Source organism: Pseudophryne corroboree, chromosome 5 (genome assembly GCF_028390025.1).
Source record: "Pseudophryne corroboree isolate aPseCor3 chromosome 5, aPseCor3.hap2, whole genome shotgun sequence".
NCBI lineage: Eukaryota > Metazoa > Chordata > Amphibia > Anura > Myobatrachidae > Pseudophryne > Pseudophryne corroboree.
In genome coordinates, this window is record NC_086448.1 from 629,618,438 (window position 1) to 629,631,337 (window position 12,900).

The 12,900-nt window shown below is 44.5% G+C and overlaps 1 protein-coding gene across 1 annotated transcript in view; it reads right to left on the reverse strand.

The window, feature by feature from the left end:
* ESCO1 (establishment of sister chromatid cohesion N-acetyltransferase 1) overlaps positions 1-12,900 on the reverse strand; it is a 114,939-nt gene that overhangs the window by 70,914 nt on the left and 31,125 nt on the right. The window contains exon 3 of the mRNA XM_063923573.1: positions 8,329-8,428. Coding sequence (XP_063779643.1) covers positions 8,329-8,428 — 100 coding nt within the window. The remainder of the gene's footprint in view (positions 1-8,328; positions 8,429-12,900) is intronic.

The following is a 12,900-nucleotide window of genomic DNA, read 5'->3' on the forward strand; positions in this document are numbered from 1 at the left end:
GTGCTGCCATATACCCCAGGAAACGGCACCTTGCACCCTTACAGTGTTACAACTTTATATATATATATATATATATATATATATATATATATATATATATATATATATATATATATATATATATATATATATATATATATATATATATATATATATATATAGCTTCATGCTTGAACCCATATTGCACTAAATAACTGTGCCCCCCCCCTCAGTTTACACTGTTAGCTGTTTAACAGTGTTTTGGCGGGCCCAGCATCTCTGAGAGGAGAAAATGGCGCTGTATAGAGTTGTGAGGGCTAGGCCACGCCCCCTTCTCGGGGCGCTTCAGTCCCGTTGTTTTTGCATTTTTTTATTTTTTTTTAAGTTTTATTGGGCGAGTTACAGCAATACACAATCGGTACGTTTCACAGGAACAAAAACAAAAGATTATAGTATATGAATATATAAAACAAGAAACATTACAGCAATCAAATGAGTAAATCTATTTTTGTTTTTTAAGCAAGGTGACAGAAGTAGAGTGAGAGAAGAGAGAGAGAGAGTCCCCTAGACTAATGGTGTGGCCAACCATCCCAGGGGAATGGGAGAGCAGGAAAAAAAGATACAGAAAGAAAAAGGAACAAGAGTGCGGACAGAAAGGGGAATAAAAAGAAGAGAAGGAGGGGTCCAAGTGGCGGGACCCGGGCAGCCGACACAAAAAGAGGGGTACATAACTTAATTAGCTACAGAATGGGGAGAAGGCATTTTGAGAGGCGAGCCAGGGTGTCCATACTTTATTGAATGCCCTGGCAGATTGCCTAATGAGACTGGTCATATATTCCATCTTATAGACATACCAAATGTAGGCGATGATGGATTGCAAGGATGGTGGGAATGGCAACCTCCAGGCCTTTGCAATCTGGCATGTCGTAGCAGTAGCTACATGACGTAATAGCTTGTTCTGGTGTTTAGTTAAAGTCGGGAGATCTAAAGGTAATAAGAAGTATTTAGGATCCAGGGGGATTGGAATAGTGAATAGAAGCGAGAGAAGTTGAACAACGTCCTTCCATAAAGGTATTAATTTCGGGCAAGTCCACCAAATATGCATGTACGTCCCCTCAGCAGCACAACCCCTCCAGCAACGGTCTGTAACATCAGGGTACATCGCCTTTAAGCGAGAGGGTACATAGTACCAACGGTACAACAGTTTATACACATTTTCCTTTATCCTAACACAGATAGAGCTGGAGTTCGCATTACTCCATATTTCTCCCCATTCCTCCTCATCTAGAGTTGTGATCCTTGGGAGGAGCAGAGCCTTGCAATAGCAGAGCATAGAGGTCAGAAATAAGACCTTTCGTAGAAGAGCGTCTCATACAAATATTTTCAAGAGTGGTGAGAGGCCTAGAAGAGAGAGTAGTATGAACCCTAGAGTGAAAGTGTCTGAGTTGGAGGTATCGGAAAAATTCACTATGAGGGAGAGTGTATTGTGTCTGAATCTGGGTAAACAAAGGAAAAGATGTACTAGAGGTGATATCATTGAGAAAATGTACGCTCCCCCGTTTCCAGAGTGAGAAAGCAGATTTAACCATTCCCGAAGGAAAGGCAGGGTTATGGAACAGCGGTATGAGGGGGGACGGATTAGGGGCCAGCTGACGTTTTCTCACTACAAGATCCCAAGTATACAAAGAGCGTGCCACCACAGGGTGAGATGAGGTGGCACGAGGGCGGGCGGATCTCGGAAGCCATAAGAGGGAAGAAAGCGTAGAGAGTCCCAACTCACCGGCTTCGATAGTTATTCAAACCCTGTCCATCCCCGAGCCACACCACTGAACACAGGAAGCCATCTGAGCTGCGTAGTAATAGTACTTAAAATTGGGTATGCCTCATCAACCTCCACACCAGGAAGGTCGTTGTAACAATGAGAATTTAATTGAGGTGTTTATTGGCCCAAACGAAACGGGAGGTTTGATGCTGTAGGAATTTAAACACGTAGGGGGGAATATATATCGGGAGCGTTTGGAAAAGATATAAAATCCTAAGGAGAACGTTCATCTTTACGGAGTTCGCACGTCCAATCCATGAAATGAAATAAGAAGACCAAGTTTGGAGATCCGAGCGAATTTGGTCCAAAAGTCGTGGGAAATTCGCTTGAAAGAGTTGATGGTGTCTGTGGGTTAAGTAAATACCTAGATATTTGAGTTTTCGATTATGCAAGGAGAATGGGAATGTCGATTCAAGTTGTGTCCTAGATGCAAGGGTAATGTAAAAATCGAGTACTTCTGTCTTAGTAGTATTAATCTTATAACCTGAGTATTGCGAGTAAAGGTCTATCTCAGATAGGAGAGGAGGAAGGGACGATGTTGGGTTAGTAAGAGAGATTAATACATCGTCAGCGTAAAGTGCAATTTTGTGTTCCGTGTGGCCAATTTGAATCCCTTTAATATTCGGGTTGAGACGAACCCTAGCCGCTAAAGGTTCCATAACGAGGGCAAAAATCAAGGGAGAGAGCGGACATCCTTGCCTGGTACCATTAGATATCTCAAAACATGAGGAGTTGATCCCACTGACCGAGACACGCGCCGATGAGTTGCGATATAATGCAGAGACACCATCATAAAACTTACCGGAAAAGCCCATGCGTTGGAGAACAGAGAAGGCGAAAGGTCACGAAATGCGATCAAACGCCTTCTCCGCGTCCAAGGCTAATAACAGGGAAGGGGATTTTTGCTGATGGATAGAGTGGATAACATCAATTGCCCTCCTGGTGTTATCAGAGGCCTGTCGGCCAGGAATAAATCCAACCTGATCGGGATGTATCAATTCAGTAAGGAGGGGGGCCAATCTCAGAGCCAGAATTGTTGCATACATCTTCAAATCGACATTATCAATGAGATAGGCCTATAATTGCCGCACTGGGTGGGGTCTCTGTCAGGTTTAGGGATCACCACAATATCGGCTTGGGTAGTTGCTGGAGCAAAGGATGCGCCCCCTAAGATCTGGTTAGAGAGGACAGTAAGGTGAGGGGCTAATATTTTAGCAAAGTGTTTATAATATTGCACCGTGAAACCGTCAGGGCCGGGAGCAGCGGAGGACCGCATGGATTTCATGGCTGTTAACGACTCCTCTACTGAGATATCCTGATTCAGAGTGTCTAATTGAGCTGTGGAAATGTTTGGCAGTGGGGTCGAGGACAGGTAGGAACGTAACTTCTCTGGGTCAAGAGAGGGGGAGTGCACCGGAGTCGTCAAGTTATAAAGAGAGCTATAATAGTCCCTAAACTCTTCGACCATATGTTTAGGGTCATAAGTAAAATCATTCAAAGTTCGGGAATACAGTTTGTCAATTGCGCTATTCGCCTGTTTACGTCGCAATTTGTTCGCCAGCAGGCAATCTAACTTGTCCGCTTTGTCGTAGAATTTCTGATTTAACTTTTGAAGAACGAGGGCCGCACGACGAGACAAAAGCACATTCAGTTGACCTTGTAAATTAGTCATTTGCATAAGTAAAGCAGGGCAGGGAGTTAGCTTATGATGGGTGGCCAAGGCAGCTATTTGAGATTCTAATAAGTGTATCTCCTGTGTTGCTTTTTTGCGAAGCGAGGAGGTCCGTGCCATAAGAAGACCCCTCAAGGTGGCCTTATGAGCCTCCCAAATTACACCAGAAGAGACATTGGGGGTAATTCTGAGTTGATCGCAGCAGGAAATATTTTAGCAGTTGGGCAAAACCATGTGCACTGCAGGTAGGGCATATATAACATGTGCAGAGAGAGTTAGATTTGGGTGGGGTGTGTTCAATCTGCAATCTAAATTGCAGTGTAAAAATAAAGCAGCCAGTATTTACCCTGCACAGAAACAAAATAACCCACCCAAATCTAACTCTCCCTGCACATGTTATATTTGCCTCCCCTACAGTGCACATGGTTTTGCCCAACTACTAAAAAATTTCCTGCTGCGATCAACTTGAAATTACCCCCATTGGGTGTGTTATTCTCCGTAAAATATTGTTCTATCGCCAGTTGTATTTCCGTGGAAACTGACGGGTTAAGCAACAGGGACTCATCAAATCGCCATTTGCGAGCAGCGTGTGCGGAATGATATAGATCGATAAGAACATAAACACCGGAATGGTCAGTCCAAGTGAAGGGGGTTATTCCTGCATCAGTGATTCTAGAAGCAATGGAGAACGAGATGTGTAACATATCGTCACAGGTGTAGTGTTGATGCGGGGCTAAGTAATGAGTATAATCTCTGGCAACAGAGTGACAGAGACGTCACGAGTCCCGTAGGTCATGAAATTTAAGGGAGGCTGCAAGTGTGCGTGAAGCTCTAGAGCAGGGCTGGCCAAACCGGTCCTCGAGATCTACCAACAGTTCATGTTTTTCAGGCCTCCTGGAGATCTGTAGAATTGTCAGTTAGGAATGAATGCAGCACATCTTAATTAGTAATGACTACACCTGAGCACCATCTAGGTGATCTGGAAAATGTGAACTGTTGGTAGATCTCGAGGACTGGTTTGGCCAGCTCTGCTCTAGAGCAGAGGTTCTCAAACTCGGTCCTCGGGTGCCCACACAGTGCATGTTTTGCAGGTCTCCTCACAGAATCGAAAGTGAAATAATTAGCTCCACCTGTGGACCTTTAAAAATGTGTCAGTGAGTAATTAATACACCTGTGCACCTGCTGGGTTACCTGCAAAACATGCACTGTGTGGGCTCCCGAGGACCGAGTTTGAGAACCTCTGCTCTAGAGGCTAGGGGGGGACCAGTCCTATCTAATAGGGGGTCAAGAATAGTGTTATAATCCCCACCCAATACAATGTGACCCTGTGCAACCCTGCCAATGTGACGAAAGAGGGAGTGAAAAAATTGGGGTTGATCCTGGTTAGGAGCATAGACAAAGATAAGTGTTAAGACTTCAGAGCGGAGGGTACCAATAACCATCAAATACCGACCATCTGAATCCGCTATAGTTTTGGTATGTATAAATGGAATATGGCGATTAATTAAGATAGCAACCCCACGTTTTTTACAATCCGCTGAAGCAAAAAAAGTCTGTGCAAATTGCCTACCACGGAGTTGACTGTGGGAGCCCGTAAGGTGCGTTTCTTGGAGAAAAACTACATCCGCTTTCTCACGTCTACAAGCGCCCAGGAGCACCGTCTGTTTTTTGGGGGAGTTGAGGCCGTTTACATTAACGGATAATATCTTTAGGGGCATGGTGGCCGAAGGAGCAGTATCATTTAAAATCATGAAAAAGGGGATGCAAAAGCAAAGGCCCTCCAGGGCCAAATTGGCCATTAAAGAATAAGAGCAAGTGAAAGGGCTACCCGGAACCCACCACAAGGACCAAGAGAGTAGAGATAATGGAAGGAAAAGAAGGAAAGCAGAAAAAAGCAAGAAGAGAGGAGAAAAAGCCCACTCGGGCAGAAACCCTGTAGAAATGGGGCCCATATCAGGACCGCCATACAAAGGAAAAACATAATCAATAGAGTCATCAAAGAAGGGAGCATGGGGGTAGTGGTACGACCCAACATATCAGGCTGCGCGGCCTGACCGAGAACAAATTGGCAGAGGCCAGAGGTGTATACAACATGGAGATAGAACCACCCGTCTCACTGCGCCGCCTCGTACCTTGACGCTGCGCGCCTCTCAGCGGTGTCCGCTCCGGCCGGTGCAGGGGCGCATTGACCGGCCGCCGGAGGATCGTGAGGCTGGTATCACCCACAGCTGGCATCTGATGTATGGCCCTGAATGATCCCGGCCTCCAGGTGGGTGTTGAGCGGGTCCGTGGGTCTCCACGCCAGCCACGGATCTTCGGCGGGCCCAGGGAGCAACTTGAGGCCGCGGTCTCCGTCCGGAGGTTAGGCCGCAACCTGCAGGGACACGGGTAGCGCGTCCCCCGGCCCTGCGGACCTCCTCCCACAGTAAATTCAGCCCTTGAGGGGGCCAAGGGGGCAGGTGGAGGCTCAAAACCACCCCCTGGAATCCTCTAAAAGCAGTTTATTTATTTATTTTGCACGGGGCTCTCTCAGGCTGCTACTTGTCCAGCCAGCCGTTAAGCCACACCCCCTATTTTTATACTGGCGAGGGTCAGTATACAGTGCCTATGCACTGTATATCACTTTGCCAGGTCATTATCTAAGAGGTATATTGCTGCCCAGGACGCCCCCCCTGCGCCCTGCACCCTTGTAGTGCCGCTTGCGTGTGGGAACAATGGCGCGCTGCGCGGTATCTCAGAGATCCTGAAGTCTTCTGCCGTCACTGAAGTCTTCTGTTTTTCTAATACTCACACGGCTTCTTTCTTCTGGCTTTGTGAGGGGGTGACGGCGCGGCTCCGTGAACAAGCAGCTAGGCGAACCAAGTGATCAGACCCTCTGGAGCTAATGGTGTCCAGTAGCCTAAGAAGCAGAGCCCTTGAACTCAGAAGAAGTAGGTCTGCTTCTCTCCCCTCACTCCCACGATGCAGGGAGCCTGTAGCCAGCAGGTCTCCCTGAAAATAATAAACCTAACAAAGTCTTTTCAGAGAAACTCAGGAGAGCTCCCCTAGTGTGTGTCCAGTCTCTCTGGGCACAGAGTCTAACTGAAGTCTGGAGGAGGGGCATAGAGGGAAGAGCCAGTTCACACCCATTTAAAGTCTTATAGTGTGCCCATGTCTCCTGCGGATCCCGTCTATACCCCATGATCCTTTTGGAGTCCCCAGCATCCTCTAGGACGTATGAGAAATTGGTTTTATTTTCTCAGTTTTTGCTATTTAAGTTGCAGAATTTGCGGTTTTAAGCTTTTTTTGCCGATTTGCGATCCTTGCTGAATTAGGCCCTATATTCAGAGACTAGCTTTCGATTACACCCGGAAAAAAAAAAGAAAATAAAAAAAAGAAACCAAAAATAAAAAAACAAAAACAAACCTACAACCCCCCAAATAAAAGCACCACAATTCCGATTATCCAAAACCAAATTATCTGAGTACTAATATGGAATCCGTTTGCCAAAATTATTACAAGCAGAGATACACAACGCCATCGGATCGGCCTTACAGAATTGCACATTTTATTTAGTCCTCAAGTGCTGTCCTAATTCTGCAAGTATATAAAACACAGTAATCATATGTAAAAGGGTTGGGAGCCCTTGCTACCCCGGGGGTAGTGAGCTGAAATGATTATACCACACCCGTCAGCAGAAACAGAATGGGTGTTGAAGAGTGTTAAAGAATTGAATACCGCCCACTGCTTCAATAAAAAACAAAACAAAAAAAAACACACCTTTCTGTTTACAAATCCCTTCCTCAGGACTACACCCACCAAAAAGCACACTATAAATAATTGATATATATATATATATATATACATATATATATATATACACACACACACACACATATATATATATATATATATATATATATATATATACATACATACCTACACACATTATATATATATATATATATATATATATATATATATATATATATATATATATATATATATATATACACACACACATACATACACACACACACACACACACACACACTTGTTCACATTATTATGTTTATTTTAAAATTGTTTATTTCGTATTATTCTAGCCCCGGGCGAGGGTTCTGTCATGCACCCGGTTGCCAGGATGCGCTGGTCGCCATGGCGACGCTACCAACCCTGGTTTCCAGGAAGCCGACGTCTCCACGACCTAAGGACAGAAGTACGTCATCGCACAGCACTGCAGAGCCAGGCCGAAGGTGTGTCTCACTCTTGGGGCCGGGAGCTCGTCCCGTTCGCGGGTCTTCCTCTTTATAAAAGGTATGTTGTGTTCACTTGTAAGTTTGTATCACCTTGAAGAAGGGGCGTTGTGGCCCCGAAACGTTGGACACTGAGTGATTGAATAAAAGCACTTTATGCACCTTATTTGCTGAGATCAGACCCGTGAGTGCCAACGCTGCTGGGCTTACTATACACACACATATATACATATACACACACACACACAAATATACATATACACACATAAATATATAAATATATATATATATATATATATATATATATATATATATATATATATATATATATATATATATATATATATATATATATATATATATACATATACATACATACATCCATACATACACATACACCCCCCCCCCCATATAAACATGCATACCCACCGAAAGAAGAGAAATAGGGTGCCAGAGAAATAGTAATGCTGAAAGCGTGAAGAACGGCATTCCAGGAGGTAAGATGCATCAACTGTTTAGTTTACTTACAGACTAGGTTTTGGACCAAGTAGATCCTTTGTCAATCAGATATGTACCAATAATAAGTAATTATGTATATAGCAAAGTGGTTTGTCACTTACATTGTGTTTCTGATGGTTTGAACTCTGGAGAAGAAGAGCATGCTGAAGGTTTTTTTATTGGAGAATTTTCTGGACTTGAATCCAAGTGCAACCTAAACCCCTATAAAAACAAAAGTTGAATAACAAACCATAATTATTACCATTTCACATTTTTTTTTAAACTTCTGTAAAATCCTTTTCCCAGTCTAATGGGTACACCAAATTACCATGGGGTACAGGTGGCAGTATAAAGTTCAAGCTACTAAGCCCCTCTATACCCTAAACAGCATGGGATAGAGGAAAAAAATTAATTTCTATCTAGGATAACAGTGAAAGAATCAACAAAGTACTAAATCACGAGCGTAAAGAGTGTCCCCACATGGATTATGAAAAAAAGGATTTAATACAAATATGAAAATAAGACACTCTAAAACCCATTAGGGGACAGTAAATTATTATGGGGAAACCCCAAAGCTTTCACTAAGGGAGTATATGCTTACATGTTGGAGTGTTTCAAATTAAAACTGGCATATTTGGTTGCAAAACTATTAAATCTGTAACTTTTGTTCAGAACATCAGGAGGCCACAATTGCTAATCAGACAGTGCATCCAGCTCCAATATGCTGCCTGTGAATATTTCTGTCTTCCAAGTAAGGAACTATAGCAACTAGAAAGAATCCAATGGCCCAAAAGGAAGGCGCTGCAAAGCTGACACCATAAGTTGAGATTCCAAGGAACTACTGAGTGGGGGAGCGCACGGTGGATGGACGCTGTGCTACGGAAATAAAAAAAAAAGCTGTATTCTTTCTCAAAGAAAACCGAAAGGCCTGAGATCTAAACTTAGAAGGATTTGCTACGATAAGCATGGCTGCACAATTTGTTCCTTATTATTACAGACCTGAGCATAACAGCTAACGGTGTTCCTATATATTATATAACAGCTTAAAGATTGTTACTTGTCTACATTTTTGTGTTTCTATTTCTGATGTGCATTTTTGCACTTACATTAAGTCATAGTTTATCTGTACATTATACACCAGCCACAAAGTTCAAACAGAACTTGCACTTATTCACCCTTATTGGTGCTGAATTCAGCTAAACAATGTCTGCTTCCAGCAGAGGCTTCTTAGATTTTCGCTATCCTGTTTCATGACTGGAGTAAATACTCCTGCTGAAGTAAGGTACTGAAAAGCTTACCTCAGTACAAAACTCTGTTTTGTCTCTAGATTGGCCAGTAGTGAAAAATGCATCTCAGCAAGGACTTCAGGAGAGAACTTACAAAACCTATGAAAATGGCGGCTGTGGCGGTATATATACGTTATGGTAAGAACTTACCGTTGATAATGGTATTTCTCCTAAGTCCACAGTTTCCACAGGATAACAATGGGATATGATGGAGCGACAGCGGATTGGCATTAAACGATCAAAAGCTTTCTGGCCTCCCAGGATGCAACGGGCACGTCCATATATCTCGCCCACTGGATCAGGCAAATCAGTTGTATTCCAAAGCACAAAGTAGGAGCATCATGTAGAGCCCTAATCAGGTGAGAAGAACACACATGCACACCCTTCTATACAAGAAGGAAGAGGTTAGTGAGTAGAAGGATCTTCAAATCAGGTGCGTCAGGGTGGGATCCCTGTGGAACCTGTGGACTTAGGAGAAATACCATTATCAACGGTAAGTTCTTACCATAACGTATATTTCTCTGGCACGGTCCACAGGTTATCCACAGGATAACAATGGGATTTCCCAAAGCAATTTAGTGGTGGGGACGCTCCTGATTGGACAGGAGAACCTTACGCCTGGATTCAGCGTCATGAGAGGCAACAATATCCAAGGCACAATGTCTAATGAATGTGTTAATGGAAGACCACGTGGCTGCCTTACATATCTGTTCTGCTGAAGCACCATGTTGTGCTGACCAAGAAGGACCTACCTTACGAGTAGAGTGAGCAGAGACAATAGCCGGAACAGGGAGATCAGCTCGAGAATATGCTTCTGAAATAATCATTCGAAGCCATCTTGACAGAGTCTGTTTAGTAGCAGGCCATCCTCTCTTGTGAAATCCATAGAGAACGAAGAGAGAATCTATCTTTCTGATGGCACTGGTACGATCCACGTAGATCCTTAATGCCCGGACTACGTCCAGCGACGCATCTCCCGCAGAAAGTCCAGATACCTGAAAAGCCGGGACTACAATTTCTTCATTAAGGTGGAATTTAGACACCACCTTCGGAAGATACCCAGACCTAGTTCTGAGAACTGTTTTATCTGGATAAAAAAAATCAGAAATGGGGAACGACATGACAGCGCTCCTAAATCGGATACTCTTCTAGCTGATGCCATAGTCAGTAGAAAGAGTACTTTTGCTGTCAACCATTTAAGATCCACCTTGTTAAGTGGTTCAAATGGGGTAACTTGAAGAGCTTTCAGGACTAAACATAAGTGCCACGGTACTCCATAGGTGGTACAAAGGGCGGTTGAATGTGTAGCACTCCCTGCAAAAAAGTACGCACATCCTGTATATTGGCAATTTTCTTTTGGAACCATACAGTCAATGCTGCTACCTGCACTCTCAAGGAAGCCATCTTCAAACCCTTATCCATTCCTGCCTGAAGGAATGCGAGGATCCTGTAAACTCTAAATGATTTCGGGTCCATACCTCCTTCACTGCACCAATGAATATAGGCCTGCCATGTTCAGTGATAAATACGCGCTGAGGAGGGATTCCTTGCTCTGAGCATTGTTTGAATTACCTGTTGTGAGAATCCTCTTGACTTTAGGATAGAGGTTTCAAGAGCCACGCCGTCAAAGACCGTCGATCCAGACGTCTGTGATAACAGGGACCCTGCATCAGTAGATCTGGACTTTGAGGAAGCAGAAGCGGAGCGTCCGTCGACATTCTCTGCAGATCTGTGTAACAATGCCTTGTGGGCCAAGCCGGAGCGATTAGAATCACGGTACCCTTTGCTTGCTTTATTTTCCTCATCACACTGGGTAACAGGGTGATCGGAGGAAACAGATAAGCCAGATGAAAGTCCAATTTCACCGACAAGGCATCCACAAAGATCGCTCAGGGATCCTTGTTCTTGACTCATATACAGGCACTTTGTTGTTCAGACGGGATGCCATGAGATCTACCTCTGGCAACCCCCATTTGTCTACTAGAGTCTGAAAGACCTCCGGGTGTAGAGCCCATTCGCTTGCCTGAATGGTGTGTCGACTGAGAAAGTCCGCTTCCCAGTTTAGGACTCCAGGAACGAACACCGCGGACAAGGCTGGAAGTTGGAGTTCTGCCCACTTTAGTATGCAACTTACCTCCTTCATTGCTTTTTGGCTGTGAGTTCCTCCCTGATGGTTGAGGTACGCTACTGCTGTCGCATTGTCCGAGCGGATCTGGACTGGTTTTCCCGCGAAGAATGTCCCTTGCCTTAATCAGTGCCATGTACTGTATATGGCCCGAAGTTCTAACAGGTTTATCGGCAGATAACTTTTTTCTCTGGTCCATTGTCCCTGGAACCACAATTTTCTGGACACTGCTCCCCAGCCCTTAAGACTGGTATCTGTTGTCAGGATCTCCCAATCTGATATCCAAAAGGGCCTCCCTTTGTCTAGATGGGATATCTGTAGACACCAGGCTAAAGACTTCCTTACCTTTACTGGAAGTACGATCGTCTGTTTCTTTATTGTCTGATGTACTCCATTCCATCTGGCCAGAATCAGACGCTGCAGAGGCCTCGAGTGGAATTGTGCATACTTCACTATGTCGATTGTTGACACCATCAACCCCATCACTCGCATAGCTGCGTGAATGGATACCATCTGACTGTGTAACAAGTCCTGAATCTTTGACCGTCCCTTGGATATCTTGTTCCGATGTAAGAATACTCTCTGCAGACCTGAATCCAGTACAGCCTGGTAACGTCTGATGGACCTGCTAGTATATCCTACACAGACACCCGCCGAAACAGCACTGTACTCATGGATAAACGTTGTTGCAACCCGGTGGAGAGTTGTTGGAGCGACTCTTTCCAATGGCCCTCATTCCGAGTTGTTCGCTCGTTCTTTTTCATCGCATCGCAGTGAAAATCCGCTTAGTACGCATGCGCAATGTTCGCACTGCGACTGCGCCAAGTAACTTTACTATGAAGAAAGTATTTTTACTCACGGCTTTTTCTTCGCTCCGGCGATCGTAATGTGATTGACAGGAAATGGGTGTTACTGGGCGGAAACACGGCGTTTCAGGGGCGTGTGGCTGAAAACGCTACCGTTTCCGGAAAAAACGCAGGAGTGGCCGGGGAAACGGTGGGAGTGCCTGGGCGAACGCTGGGTGTGTTTGTGACGTCAACCAGGAACGACAAGCACTGAACTGATCGCACAGGCAGAGTAAGTCTGGAGCTACTCTGAAACTGCTAAGTAGTTAGTAATCGCAATATTGCGAATACATCGGTCGCAATTTTAAGAAGCTAAGATTCACTCCCAGTAGGCGGCGGCTTAGCGTGTGTAACTCTGCTAAATTCGCCTTGCGACCGATCAACTCGGAATGAGGGCCAATATGCGTATAAGACACTGTTTAGAAAGATCACTCAAAA